Consider the following 16,474-nt stretch of genomic DNA (forward strand, 5'->3'; position numbering starts at 1 on the left):
ATGTACACATCTGCTATTTCCTCCCAAATAATCAGACTTCTAATTTCCAAAATAGTGTTTGGTGGTTGTTGGACCAGGTAGAATTTGATAATACTTCCCTTGCTCTTATTACTCTCTTGACTGATGCAAAACTAATGGCTTGCACTGATTTTAAGGATTTGGAATAACCATCACTTCGTGGTTATTATACTGATCGCCTCATTATACTAACGTGTTATATAAATTTAAATTTTGGGCTATTATTTGTGTTAAATCTCCTGGAGCAAAAGGAATTTTTATGCCAATCAGGGATGTGATTATGAATTGCAGTTCTCTTTATATCGTCTACAACGTAATTCTTTTACCGAACACTTTATATCTATCAGCGTACACTGAGATCGTGTAAGCAATTGTGGGCAAAATTATCATGCCCAAGAATCGTCTGCACAAATTTCTTGCTTTACAAGATTGTTAAGTGGTAAATGATCATATTACTTGCTAAGCTAATCAGAGAGTTGTTGGGCAGAACAGAATCTGCTCCTTATTTACCCATGACTATGCTTTTAAGAATACATTCATCGAAACCACAAGAGTATAAATTTATAATACAAAAAGTATTTGTTTATTAATTTGGAATTAACCACTATCATTTAGTTTTCAGAACAAGTCTTGTTGACGGTGGGTACTATATATGATGACCATTGGCATGTCGAATATGGTACAAGATTGTTAATTGTGTTATAACTACTTCTGGCATCTTTTTGACATATTGTTTTGCAACAAATAGATAATAGCTATTATATATTTTTTATTATCTTGCCTTGATCGCTTTTCGTGTTACTCTTGCTAATAATTGCTCATGTATTGCTATGCGAGTTGCTCATGTTCATTATAATGATCCATTCAGTTGTTTGATGTGTGATTTTATATTTGAAAATGATATTATGAACATTGTTATTTTGAAATTTATTATCAAACATATTATGACACCGTAGCGTTAGCACATGCATTTTACTAGTGTACATATGTGTCCTAGTACTTTCGAAATCATTAAATGGTGAAAGAAAATCGTATGCCGATAAACGATCTAAGGTACGATACACCTACCCATAGATAGTGCCTAAAGTATACTCCGTTTTCTTACTTGGGAAAGGGGATGTGTGTTGGTATACATAGAACTTTCAGGATCTCATGACAAACACAAACCACATTGGACCAAGTAATTGTCTCCCTTCTAATCGCCAACTTCAATCTCATCTAGAAGGGTAGATTGTTTTCACCTCGTACTCTGGGTGGAATTCGTCAAATACATGTAAATATGTCTAGAGTTATTACATATCATCGATGAATTTTCTTCTTATTACTGTCTTGCATCGACCTAACCCTATGCCCTTAAATAGTGTGGTCGGATCCCTATACGATTACAGATGACATGTTAGGTAAGGGTCTAGTGTTACGAAGGTATTCGCCGAAGATGAGTTTGGGAGGCGATACCTCCAACAAGGATTTAGAAACAATGTGTGACAACCCAAGCTTTTTTATATGATAAATCATAATTGTAAAAGGAATAAAGAAAATATGTTTGCTTATGCCAAGAGATAATTAAGTGAAAATAAATTATTAAATAAAAGGATTTAAATGCCATAAATATGTTTATTGTATTTGTTGTGCCAAAATTGATTGACATGAGTTTCAACGAAATTTTTAGATCAATCGAATTAAGTTTGAATGGATAAAAATCGTCAGGAGTAAATTAAATAAAAATCAATGGTTTCTTTATTTTTTCCCCTCATTTTTCTATTGCTCTCGCTGGTTTTGGTCCTTTTTCCTTACCGCCGAAGCCTTCCCCGAAGCCATGGCTAAGTTAAAATGTCGTGCACCATATTATATTTCCGAAGTCCGACTAATTTCTTCCCTTGTTACCCATGGATTCCTTTTCTATCTCCTCTTTTTCATTCTAATTGTGTGGGTTTTGGAGTCCTTTTAGGATTCTATATTTTGTTCCAACCGAATTTTGATCTAATATATGTTTCATACGCTATATAAACAACCCCTTGACGCTGTTTTGCCACACATAGGATTGTAACCCCCAGCCCCCTACCGTCTCCTGTGCTCGCGTCTGCCTGCTTGCTGCCCCACCTCCAGCGCCGCCGATGGTTGCCGCAATGAATGCTACCCTCCAGCACTGCTGCCGCCCAGCTGAGCCACCCTATTCTTGCCTAGCAACCGCATGAACCTCATATTCACATGCCTATGCTAAGTGGCCGAACCAGGATTTCCAGACGCATAGGGCACAAAGTAAAGACAAGACTATCCATGAAAAAAAATTCATTCAACTAAGGTCAGTGACGGTAAAAAAAATACAAGACTAAGCTAAATTTTATTAGCACACCTATTGAGATGTATCTCCAAGTCTTCGTGATTTTCGCTCTCCGTTAACAATAGGGAGAGAACTTAAACCCGAACCCATATATATATATATATGTGTGTAAGTCACGAAAATTATGAGAACTCAATTATTTACTAAATTACAAAACAATATACGACAAACCTCTACATGTACATAACTTATGCTTCCGTGTCCTCATAGCATGGCAACGTCATATAATCTTGCGATCTTCAATGCTAGCAAAAACATCTCTCTCAATGTAGCATGTCATACAGTGATTCATCTATTTATCATTCATCTTATTCCGTAGTTCAGTTTTAATAATGCTCATAGCTGAGAAGGCTCTTTCTACTGTTGCCGTTGCAACAGGCAAAATCAAGGCTAATTCAATCAACCGATATACCAATGGAAAAACCGTGCGCCTATCACTCTGAACAATCTTTACAGCTAGATTACCAAGGTCAGAGCAGCTTGAAAATTCTGGATCAGCTCTCACGTCATAAATGAATGTGTCAAGTTGGTCTCTAAGGATAATACAATCATATTCAGAGAAATCAGCCGCATAAATCCTAGCAAGTTCAATTAGCTTTTCTTCACTGTAATTAGCAAAAGAATTCCTTGGATCAAGGCAAGCAATGCATCTCAATAGTTGAGTAGACCTTTCAGCAAAACGATTGTTTAACTCAAAAATAATTTGATCAGCCCGCTTGCGCAGCAGCCCGCTTGCGCCGTGGCGCCGAGTCCCGCCGTCCCGCGCGCGGCGCGCCGCAGCTTGCAGTGCTGGCCGCCGCTCTGCCGCGCAGCGCAGCAGCCCGCTTGCGCCGTGGCTCCGTCTGCCGCTGACCCGCCGTCACGCCGTGGCGCCGTCCGCCGCCGAGGCGCCGACCCGCACTCCCGCAGGCCGCAGTCTCGCCGTCGCCGTGGTGCCCGAGCCGCCAGCCGCTGGAGTCTGGAGAACGAGAGAGAGAGGGAGACTGGGAGAGTGAGGGCTAGGGTTTGGCGAAATGGGCCGAGGCCTAAGTGAGTGAGTAGGGCTGAATCTATTCAGTCTTTTATTTTTTCAGGGAATATATGGGTACTAGTAAAAAATTTTTTTTTTTTGCAAGAGTGGGGCTTGGGCCCAAGCTGCCCCAGGCCTAATTTCACCCCTGCCTATGCCTGTGCACCTGTGCCCATGCGCCCGCGTTGTGTGTTACCGCTGGTGTTTCTTGTTTGTAGGAACTCAAGATTTTTTGCAGCTCAGATCGTTCGTACAAATTTGTAATTCATGTGTGGTTCTGTTCTTAAAGTTTAAGCGTCATTGCTTTGGTTTTGGTGATTAACGACAAATCCAATTATACTGTACTAATATTTTCATGAGTATTTATTTGTGTAATCTTATTTGGATATGAAAATGGAGATGGTAAGAGGTATGTACTAAACTCCTATTGTTCTACATTTATCTCTCCTATGGGTTCAAGACATAGAATGAACTCCTTATGTATCCTCTATGATATATGTGTATAAACACATAATCATATACATGCACATATTTAGGTGGAGATCGTTCTATATCATGCAATAAACTCTATATGTGGTTGTTATCCATTACCAACAAAAAATAGATTTAAAGATTTATTATCAATATTTTGTGTAATTATTATTTTGGTGATTTGTGACAAACTGGTTTTCGTGCGAATAACCTCTTTTCATGAGTTGGTAATAGGTCATTCCAAGACATTATATGAGTTGAGATAGAAGCATTTTATTGATGGTGGACCTTTATGATTGACAAGAATAAAATAATAGAAATCAAGCTACATAAGGCCGCGTTAGGCCATGGGGATAAGTTAACTAAGCCCCCCTTATTTTCCCGAACTACTAAGTGGTGTATTTTTTGAAAAAAAATTCTATAGAAAAGTTGTTTTAAAAAATTATATTAATCTATTTTATATTTTTTAATAATTAATAATTAGTTAATCATGTACTAATCTATTACTACATTTTCCGTGTTAAATAAGTTGACTTACCTCCCCCTTCCGCCGAATGCGGCCTAAGTATCACTCTAATCTCTGTTATGTTCCGATATATAATTTCCATGTGATTGACATATGCATGTGGGACTAATTTTTTATTTGAGTCACATGTTATTTAGTCTCTTTGCATTGATGACATGGAGATTATGAATGTATGAATTTTTTATTATGTCTATGGCCGTGTTTGAATGGAGGAGATAAGTTAACTTATCTCTGGCACAGAAAACGTAGTAATAGATTAGTATATGATTAATTAATTATTAATTATTAAAAAATAAAATAGATTAATATGATTTTTTAAAACAACTTTCCTATAGAAATTTTTATAAAAAATACACCGTTTAACCGTTCGGGAAACGTGCGCGCGAAAAACGAGGGATAAGTTAACTTGGAGGGAGGAAACGAACACGGCCTATATGTGTTAAGAATGCCTTTTATTCTTTTATAGGATAAACCTCCTTTGAATCATCTCTAAAATATGCATACACATACTTCAAATAAATATTTTGTATGCATATATTAAGGGGGAGCAAATCCTATATATGCACGTATTTGATCAAATCCAATCACTCCAATTTTAATTGGAATAATCAAATTTGAGCTTAATTATAAATATACGATACTTGTGGTGTTTAATACTCTAAATTTATTTATATTCTTTTACCTATGCGGTCGGTTGGTCAACAAGTGGAGGTTGACAGCCGGATCACTGGGTCACGGCCTCCTTGATTGGACTTCACCACACCCCCATTGAAGACGCCCCGCTGCCGCCACCCTCAATCGTAACTTAGTATTTATACCGAGAAAAATTTTAGGAGAAGTTTCACGTTAAATATTTGATCGGATGTTGGAAGGGGTTTTTGGACACGAATGAAAAAACGAATTTTACGGCTAGCTTGGAAACCGTGAGACGAATCTTTTGAGCCTAATTAATCCGTCATTAGCATATGTTGGTTACTGTAGCACTTATGGCTAATTATAAGCTAATTAGGCTTAAAAGATTCGTATCAAAATTTCTTTCATAATTATGCAATTAGTTTTTTGGTTCATCTATGTTTAATGATTTATTTAGGTGTATAAAAATTTAATGTGATATTTTTAGAGAAAATTTCAGAAACTAAACAAGGCCTTGATCCAATGACTCACTCAGGTCGTGGTGAGACGAAGGAGAAAGGACAGCGGTGGAGCTAGGTGGTTGTCGCCCATGTTATCCCAGAGAGATAGGACCAACCCAACAATGTGTAATGTGGTTTGACTAGGAGACAAAATGGTTCTTTTCCATGGAAATGAATTTACATCACTTAGTTGGATATCTATTTATTTATAGCATTTCATTAAAAAATAAAAAATAACTGAATGAATTAATATGAGATATATCAATTCATAAATATAGAAGTTTAAATTTGACTTTTGCATGTTGTAACAAAAATAACAAATTAAACTGAAACTAGTATGTACATATTGAATGTTAAATTTCTTATTTTTGTTAAAAACTTATAAAAGTAAAATTTGAAATTCCATGTTCGTGGAGTGATATATCTCATGTTAATCTACCTTATTAATTTTTTGATGACTATTTAGATGGAAACCAGAAAGGAGTGGATGTCCAACCAAATGATGAAAATAATTTCTCCTTTTCCATACATAATAGATGGCTATTAGTATGAAAATGATGCTGATGTTATTTTTAGACAAAGTAGTGCTTCCACGATGGAATTTTGTAGAACTTGTTTGTATTGATGGCACTTCTTTGGTTGTATATTTATTCAAATTCAAACATAGTATTATCTAAGGTTTGAATTTCTCTCAACTTTATTTTGCTCGACTTATGATCGATCCAATATTAGAGAAAACAGATATAGATGATACATTACAACTATGACCCATTAAAATAGGGATAACACTTAACGCTTGGATGACCTCGATGCTCGCGAATGGGAACATCAATCACCATCCATGCAACCACGTGGCAGAAGTATGTACATGTATTGAAGGCCAACTGGGCTTCCCGGCATGACCCGGGACCAGGCTAGCACCAATATCACCAAGCCCAACACCTAGACTGGCACTAGTATCCCTACTAAATATTTTTTTCCTAGGTAGTTTTTTCGAGAAGATGGGCATGAAATTGTGACCATTTGCCATCTCATAGCATCAATCTTAGGTGGTGTTTAGATTGAGAAAATTTTTGGGAGAAGTGTCACATCAAATATTATTTGACCGGATGTCGAAAGGGGTTTCGGGCACGAATGAAAAAACAAATCTCACGGTTAGCCTAGAAACCACAAGACGAATCTTTTGAGCATAATTAATCTGTCATTAGCATATGTTGGTTACTGTAGCACTTATGGCTAATCATGGACTAATTAGGCTCAAAAGATTCGTCTCAAGATTTCTTATAACTGTGCAATTAGTTTTTTGGTTCATCTATGTTTAATGGTTTATTTAGATGTCTAAAAATTCGATGTGATGTTTCTAGAAAAAAAATTTGGAAACTAAACAATGCCTTACTTTCATTCTTAGCAAAAAATGTTAGACAATGCAGCCATAACAGAAATTAAATACGCAAAGTAATCACTACAAATGAGTTGAGACATAATTTGAAGAACATTACTAAAACCTCCGATCTTTGTCCTAGAATCTAAAATAAAAGCAAATGAATAAAGAATTGGAATATCAAACCAGTGAGATAAAAACTTATCTTTCGTGTGGACAATAGCATTTCTAAGGTTTCTATCATTCTCATAAGTGATTAGATGTCCGACAATCTTAAGAATGTGATGCATAATTAGTGTTGATGTTGGATAATAAACACTAGATAAAACAACAGTAGAATCATAAAACCATTCAAGAAATAGTATCCAATGTGTCTCTATAAATAATGGTTAGCCATTAAACAAATATAGGTGAAACCAGAGAACACCTATTTTTCACCTACAGATTTAGCTTGAGCTGCTAGAATTTACGGGGGTGGATTTGGCCAACAAATATGGATTTTCATCAAATGATTTAGATAAAGCGTAATGCTTTCACCTCACCCTGCTTTATGAAATTGTTCCTACTTGCTGCCTGGAATATTTGGAAAGAAAGAAGTGGGCTGATCTTTTAGAATATCCAGTCCATATTGTCATCTTGGCGAAGAAATCTGAGGATGGATCTTAGTCTATATTTAATTAGATTAAAAGATGCACACCAAGTTACTGGTCAATCATGGATTAATATATTGTAATAAAACTGGGCCTTTCGGCTGCTTCGGTAACTTTTGCTAAATTAATAAAATTATACCGTGGAGCCTCCCTCACTGGCTTCTAATAAAAATAAAGAAAAGAACACTGAAAATTGGGCCCTATGTGGCATGAGATGCTTAATCATTAAACAAGTCAGTATTCCATCTAACATCCATATCCAAGACAAACTTGAATGTGCTGATTAGATGAATGCAAGAATGAAATAGCAGTTCTAAAAGCATGAAGCATGGGCTTAAACATTTTAAGACCGACCTTAACAATTAAACTAATGATGTGACATGCATAACGCTGATGCAAAAATAAATCACCAATATAACCTGGTAGAGTAGGACTATATATGTGTCTCCATTATTGTAGTATTAGCAAAGCCATTGTCTAATGTAATGGAGAAAACCTTATCAGTTAAACCATATTCTTTAACAACAACATACACATGTCTGGGATAATCTCCTGTATACTCCTAAAATTTTAGCTAATCCCTTCTGTGCCCCTAAATTTTGCTCACTTTCTTGTATACCCTCAAAATTTGATTTTGATCTCTTCTATGCCCCTCCTGTCAGTTGACCGTTCGTTGACCATCTAATTTCTATAAAATTAACCATTTTATCCTTTGGACCACTACAAGCTAGAAACCTGTTAATCCATGACGGATTCTGAGACCATCGCTGGGAGGCGCGATCTCTGATGGTTATCTTATTTCTGTCATCCATGTGCACTGGTGGATATTCTTGGCCCGCTAACTCGTGATGGTTTTATTTGGACCGTCACAGTATATGATTGTAAATTCGTCATACTCTAGTTGGACCAAAACAATAGTCTCTCTCTATCATATTTGGTGCAAAGAAAAACAAAAAATGTGATTGCAAAGCCAATCAAACCCGAAAGACAATATGTCATCGATGAACATAGAAATTTATGAATTACATTATTAAAAATGCAAAAGTTTACCACATGAGACTATTAGGGAGTGTTTGGTTCATGCCCTCGCCTAGTCTCTCAAACTCAGGCACGTCGATCCAGCCGCAGGCGATCGAAATCAGACGCCTCAGTCAGGCGAGATGCTCAAAACGACATCCAAACAGGCCCATAATAGCTATGAGTTTGCTATGCGATACATTATCTATGATAAAATTTATTTTTAGATAATAAAATAAAAATATATATTTATTTTGTTTTTCAAAGCCATAAAAATGAGGAGTGTTCATATAAAGATAGTACTACCAATGCTCACGATATTTTTTAAAGTGCACCATTTTAAAAATATATTTTCTATTAAATTTGAAAAAATAATTAATTAATTATATTGTTTTATTTTTAAAATTTATGTCAAAATTTTCCACACTAATTATTTACTCTCATTAGTTACATAAAATGCACTCAAACAAAATTTTTAGTTATTTTTCAAGTTTATATTCAAACCTAAAACATCAAGGGTATTAAAGACATTTGTTACAAACTTAATAGTGAACGGCATGTAAGAGATCAACTTGAAATTTCAGGGGTATAGAAAGGTTAGGGTAAGTTTGAAGGGTATAGAAGGGAGTGAGTGAGTTTTTAGGGGTATACAGGGAATTTACCCAAATGCTACATTGTGTGACACATCAATGAGCTTGAGATCCAAAATCATCTTTTCTAAATGTCAATCAGAATTAACAACATGAACTACAACAATTAAATAATCTTCGTTCGCATTACCAGATCATAAATCATATGACAAAACAACAGAGCTAACAAACGTTAACTTCTAAACAAGCATAGCACGATGATCATTTAAGTACATATGAAGGTCTTTGGTGGTAGTTTTCCTATAGACAAAAACAAACCTAGGGTTATGAGCTAACTTAATATACTCTTCAAAAGTAGCAGGTTCACCTCTCTAGCAATCAACACACATATCTGTACTCAAGCAACCTTAGGAATATATTTGCACTGACAAACGTAACCGTCTACATTAAACCTAAGCATGGATTGAGACATGACATTAGACCCCAAGACTTCTTGTCTTGCATGATTTAATTTTATAATATGCCTAAGCAAATATATACTACCACTAGATGAAAGAGCAGACAAGGTTTTATGGTAGTAATTATACTTAGCAAAGACTCGAACCTAAGATCCATTGTGCTTGTCAAAAAGCTTATCAAAGTCGAACCATTCCTGGGATTTAGCCCTAGTGCCACTTGCACCGGCATCTGGACTAGGATCCAACTGCGAGGGCTCATCGTTATTGCACACATGAGCGGTGGGTTGGAAGTGTTACTGAACACCTCCACACGTTCATGCACTAGATCATTTTCATCGTCAACGCACATCCCCATCGTCCTCAACTCATAGTTGATGGAGGTGGGATCTTCATCCATCGCGAGCACTCTGGTTCTTCAATAGTGGCCGCCACTCAACAACTAGCTTGCAACTTGAAATAAACCAACAATAAACAAGGCATGTTAGCGTTTGGATTTGGATGGAGAAAAAAAATCAAACAAAGCTAGCTAGGGGGTAGGGTTAGGGTTGGTATATTAATTGCGCAACATGAGAAATATGACATTGCCATTAAAGACAAAGATTGATAGATCTACGAGAAGATATGTGGGTGACTATAATTTAGCGAGCAAAAAATAGGGAATCAAAGGGGATGGAGAAACAAAAGGATAGGACCATAGGGGGAATGGATCCGTCGACGAGCATTTGGGGTGACAGATCCGGTAAGACGGCTACCGCATACGAAGACACATGAAATGATTTGTAGCGAATCGGCGGAGACGGTGAGATGGAATGGATTTGGGAACTAGGGTTAGGGTTGAGAGCGGTTGAGCTGAGCGACCGAATGAACGGAGGTTACGGATTGGTCGATCAGGCAACTTTAAATACCCGGGTATGTTTTCGTCGGCCGCCGGCCTGTGGGAGCATGGGGGGACAATGGGCCGGGCCGTCGGGCATGCATGCATCCCGTCTTCCTAGTAACGAAAAGCCAACCATGTCGGTCGATCGAGTAACTAATTTTGCTCCGGATCCAGCCTTACCTAAACTGATAGAGGCTAACTGAAACACGATCAGGATCTCTCTCCCAACTGACAGTCAACCACCGCCGCGATTCCGTGGCCCTCCGGGAATCCCGCCGGCGATGGCCGGTAGTTTGTTACGGCGGCGCCCGTGCCCCCCCTCCCCCCCCCCCCCCCCCCCGGCCGGCAGGCTATATATAGTGCGGTTGCAACTCGTGCGTGGAATTAACGTTCCTAGCTAAGTGCTGCCCGCCCGGCCCCTTGGTAGGTCGATAGATCTATCTATCTCCGATCGACGTTGGTTGATCTTTTCTTCCTCGTCTCCGGCCACGCGTTGGATAGATCGATGGCGGCGCCGTCAGCCATGAACACGTCCGCGGCGTCTGACAAGGAGAAGGAGATCGACGACTGGCTTCCCATCACCTCCTCCCGCAACGCCAAGTGGTGGTACTCCGCCTTCCACAACGTCACCGCCATGGTCGGCGCCGGCGTCCTCAGCCTCCCCTTCGCCATGTCCGAGCTCGGATGGTACGTATATATATTTTCCATCCATTAACTTTCTTTCCTTGTTATTGATCGATCGATCGATTGATCCATGGATGAAATTTTTGTCAGGGGACCGGGGGTGGCGGCGATGATCATGTCGTGGGTGATCACGCTGTACACGCTGTGGCAGATGGTGGAGATGCACGAGTGCGTGCCGGGGAGGCGGTTCGACCGGTACCACGAGCTCGGCCAGCACGCGTTCGGCAACAAGCTCGGGCTCTGGATCGTCGTGCCGCAGCAGCTCATCGTCGAGGTGGGCGTCTGCATCGTCTACATGGTCACCGGCGGCAAGTCGCTCAAGAAGTTCCACGACCTCGTCGCCCCCAACGCGCCGTCGATCCGGACCAGCTACTTCATCGTCATCTTCGGCTGCGTCCACCTCGTCCTCTCCCAGCTCCCCAACTTCAACTCCATCACCGGCGTCTCCTTCGCCGCCGCCGTCATGTCGCTCAGCTACTCCACCATCGCCTGGGTCGCCTCCGTCCACAAGGGCCGCCACCCCGCCGGCGTCGACTACTCCATGACGGCCAGCACCTCCACCGGCCGCTCCTTCAACTTCCTCAGCGCGCTCGGCGACGTCGCCTTCGCCTACGCCGGCCACAACGTCGTGCTCGAGATCCAGGCCACCATCCCGTCGACCCCCGACCGCCCGTCCAAGAAGCCCATGTGGCGCGGCGTCGTGCTCGCCTACCTCGTCGTCGCCATCTGCTACCTCCCCGTCGCCTTCCTCGGCTACTACATCTTCGGCAACGCCGTCGACGACAACATCCTCATCACGCTCGAGAAGCCCCGGTGGCTCATCGCCGCCGCGAACATGTTCGTCGTCGTCCATGTCATCGGCAGCTACCAGATCTACGCCATGCCGGTGTTCGACATGCTCGAGACCTTGCTCGTCAAGAAGCTCCGCTTCCAGCCCGGCATGCCTCTCCGTCTCATCGCTCGCTCACTCTACGTCTGTGAGTAGTCACACAATTAATTAAGTGATTAATTAAACCAGGTTATGTTTGTAATAATTTTAGTTATTATTCTGTTTGTAATTGGTAATTAATTAATTATTTATTTTTGCAGTATTCACCATGTTCGTTGGCATCGCCGTGCCCTTCTTCGGCGGATTGCTAGGGTTCTTCGGTGGCTTTGCGTTTGCCCCAACCACCTACTTCGTAATTATCTATACCATAAATTGTTTAGCTAATTTATTACCTCGAAATTAGGGAACAAGAAAAATCTTGCTGCTTATTATTAATCTGTTTTTTCTAACTGAAATGTATATGACATCAACCAATTGTTTCTCTTCAGCTGCCATGCATTATGTGGCTGTCGATCATGAAGCCAAGGAGGTTTAGCATGTCATGGTGTATCAACTGGGTAAGTAGCTGTATCCTTAAATTATCATGGGTATGTTTAGTAATTAACAATTATCCTAAACTAATTATGCATAGATAAGTACCATATTATAGAAAGTTTAATCTCTCTTATAGTACCTGGAGCTAGCTTTTGTATTATTGTTAGCATTCAGTTTTCCTATATATGTTCAATGAGGTGACTATAGCTAGATTAAAGGTTGAGTACAACAGCAAGATGCAAGCGGAAAGAATTAACATATTAGATTTGTTTTTACATGAAGAGAGAATAAACACAGTATAAATTTATATGCAGCTATAGCTTATACTCCAAAAACCCTATGAAAGAGAGGCGAGCTAAGTATTAATGACAAGCTATATTTGTATACTTTTATAGCTAACTATTATGAGTGAACTTATATATTAAATTAAATATAGATTATCCATTAATTTTATATGTATCAATTATCGATTGTATTGAACTTTCTCTTATAATCTGATATTATACTTTGTCTTATATATGTTTATTAATTAATGTGCTGTTTTTCTTTTCAATTTTGATGCAGTTCTGCATCATCGTCGGCGTTCTTCTGTCGGTGTTGGCTCCTATCGGAGGTCTCCGGTCGATCATCGTCAATGCTCAGAGTTACAAGTTCTTCTCTTGAGTGATTCAATGAGAGGTGTTAACTGTTTTATAGATAATGCACAGAGTTATAATTAGTTCTATCTACTACTAGTATTTGATTAGATGAAAGTGAAATCCATTTGTGTGGCCGTATTATGTACGTACGAGACGCCTGTGTGGAAGTCTATCAAATGGAGGCATATTATTTATTTAGCCTTTATTTGTCTGGTGTTAATTTAATTCGTGTCGAATTTATATTAATTAATTAATTAATTATCCCTTTGTCCGAATCAGTATGTTCAAATTGATCTGTTGATCGACTCAAACGTCAAACTTACGTACTCTTCCTCTTGTTCTATATATTTTGGAACAGAAACCAGAGAGTTCGAAATGCTTGTTTTGGGATGAAACCAGATCAGCACCAACTTCTCATTAAATATGTAATACTAACGTATCGTCAAATCCGGAATAACATGATAAAATTGTTTCTGAGGTGTTAACTCAAGCTGGCCAATTTATTTATATATATATATATGTATATAGGGTTCCAAGCAAGCCCCACTTACTAAATCCATTATTATTTAGAAATATTAATTTTGCTATAGCAAAATATTACGTACTCTGAAGCAATTTTTTGGTTTACTGATTTCTGGTTCTCCTCCGGCCGCTTTGTCCTCACTCAGCTATCGCCTCGACTCGCGTAAAGCTTTTTTTTTACGCGACAGGGTGAAAGGGAAGCTTATCATAAAGGGCTTCCACGAGAAGTTTTATTCGTTCTTTGAGAAAAAGATAAAGATCGAATAATTGCAAAGGTCGCCACAGCTCGGGCGAGAGGATGCAGATCTTCGTGAAGAGCCTGACGGGGAAGACCATCACCCTCGAGGTGGAGAGCAGCGACACCATCGACAACGTCAAAAAGCCAAAATCCAGGTCAGCACCCCCTTCTCTAGCTGTTGGTTCCTCCCGACTCCCGACTAGCTTAGCCCCTTCTCCGGCTCAGCCTATACTCCCTTCGTCTTTATTGCCGTTGACTTTTTAACATATATTTGACCGTTTATTTTATTCTAATTTTTTTTTAAAATATGTAAAGTTATATATATGCATAAAAGTATATTTAACAATAAATAAAATAATATAAAAATAATTAATAATTATGTAATTTTTTGAATAAGATGAATAGTCAAACTTATATAAAGTTAACAACGTCAAACATTCAGAAACAAAGATAGAACATTACAGATGTCATGTGCACAAGAAGTAGCAGGAGCCCTGTCCATGTGCACAAGAAGTTTGGATTTGTCCAGCAAGTTTTCTTAGATGGACATTCCATATTATTTTTTGGGGTTATATGCTGCGACGGCAACATGGTTGAAAGTATCGAATAGTGTAAGTAAATATAAAAGAATATGTTTCCCATCTCTGTAGAAGATACCTAAATTAACTCTTCTTGCTTAGCTAGGTATGAGGTATCGGTATATAGTGGCCAAATGGGCTGCTTGGCCCAGCCCAGGCATGGTCGGGCCTATGCCGAAACGCGTCGAGCTGACATAGCCTGATCAATATGCCGGGCCGTGCCGTACTGGCCCACGTGCGGCACCGACTGCCCAGGCACGACCCAATACCACTTAGGCCGTGCCCGACCGGCTTGAAGGCACGATGGCCCATTGTGCTTCTTCCATAAATAAGTATATATTTTGTCCCTCCCTTCTTTGTGCTGTTAAAATAAGTCTATTTCTCCCCCTCTTCATTGGGCCATGTTATATATGGCTAAAATAAGTCTATTTTACATATTTTCTTTTGGCTAGCCTTATATGAATAAATTAAGGCTATTTTAGGTCCCTAAGTTGAACTGGGTCGGGCTAGGCTAGCCAACGTGCCGAGGGTGCGGCCCAGGCATGGCCCAACCATCAGGTGGGCCGGCTTGGGCCTGACACCGGTTGGGCCATGCCATGCTTGGGCCAGGCCATGCCTTGGGTCGGCCGTCGGGCCTAAGGCCTTATGACCAAATATAGGTATCGGTTGTGTTGAGAAGGATGCATGCATGGAAGGTTATTGGTTTATGGCAAATAAGGTCATGTATAAAATGGTGGATAGCTCCTGATTTCTTTGCTAAACCATTTGTGGACTGTGCTAGGGATGTATAGTAACCAGTTAGTAGACAATGGCAAGAACCCGTTAGTATAGTAACCAGTTCCTTATTTTCTTACAATATAGCCATATTGCCATAATGAATTGGAACATAGACAAGCAAATTTTTTATCTCATATTCTTAGAGGAACTTTTTGTTCACATAAATTATGCCAGGAAGTGACTGGTAGATGGGTTGGATGTGCAGAGCACATTTATTAGGAGGTGAACTCCACCTAGCAAGAGACCAGCTGAAGTAACCAACACAATTTAAAAACTAAGTCCTGTACGAATTATTGTTTAAAAACCAAATCCTGTATGAATTATTGGTATAAGGGAGATTCTATTTCTTTATTGGCTGTAAATGCCACATGAAGGTTAATTAGGGTCTGTGCATGGTGTGCGGTAATCAATTATCAAGTATAACATAGATATTTCAGTTATGAGTGTAACATAACAATACGTGAGTATGAATTGACATCCAGTATGCAAAATTGGTGTACTAAGTCAAAAGATATAGAAATGATAGTATATGATACTTGGCAGTTTGAAGCCAAATAATCACTTAATACAATTTTAGTGACGTATGGTAGTAGCATTGAGCGATCTCACCGTTTCACATTTTGAAAACCAACCTGTTTCTTTAAATCCAAACATTACAAGCTCGACATAACATGATTAGTCATTATAGTACCATCTAGAATGCTATTTCCTTCATTACTGTAGTAGGTTCTAAATCTAAACGTATATAAACTCTATACACCATATATATTTCACTATAATTATAGTGACCGCAAAAACACAAATTTGGATTTGTCCAGCAAGTTTTCTTAGATGGACATTCCATAATATTTTTGGGCTATATGCTTGAATAAATAAGGGATGGCAATATGGTTGAAATTATCGAATAGTGTAAGTAAATATAAAAGAATGTGTTTTCCATCTCTGTAGAAGATACCTGAATTAACTCTTCATAGCTAATTAGCTAGGTATCGGTTGTGTTGAGAAGGATGCATGCAAGGTTATGGGTTTATGGCAACCAATGTTATGTGTAAAATGGTGAATAGATCCTGATTTCTTTGCTAAACCTTTTTTGGACTGTGCTAGGGATGCATGTATTACACCTTACCAGGGTTACAAACAATGGCAAGAACCAGGTAGTATAGTAACAAGTTCCTAATTTTCTTACAATATAGCCAGCCATAT

General features: G+C 39.1%; 1 protein-coding gene across 1 annotated transcript; it reads left to right on the forward strand.

Annotated features, from left to right (window-relative positions):
• The first annotated feature begins 10,872 nt into the window (after positions 1-10,872).
• LOC102714419 (lysine histidine transporter 2-like) lies at positions 10,873-13,454 on the forward strand. Its single transcript, XM_040529547.1, has 5 exons — positions 10,873-11,158; positions 11,246-12,132; positions 12,245-12,336; positions 12,473-12,541; positions 13,083-13,454. Exons 1-5 carry the CDS (start codon positions 10,977-10,979, stop codon positions 13,179-13,181), a joined length of 1,329 nt encoding a protein of 442 aa, XP_040385481.1. The 5' UTR covers positions 10,873-10,976; the 3' UTR covers positions 13,182-13,454.
• The last annotated feature ends 3,020 nt before the right edge of the window (positions 13,455-16,474 follow it).

Source organism: Oryza brachyantha, chromosome 12 (assembly GCF_000231095.2).
Source record: "Oryza brachyantha chromosome 12, ObraRS2, whole genome shotgun sequence".
In the NCBI taxonomy this organism is placed as follows: Eukaryota; Viridiplantae; Streptophyta; class Magnoliopsida; order Poales; family Poaceae; genus Oryza; species Oryza brachyantha.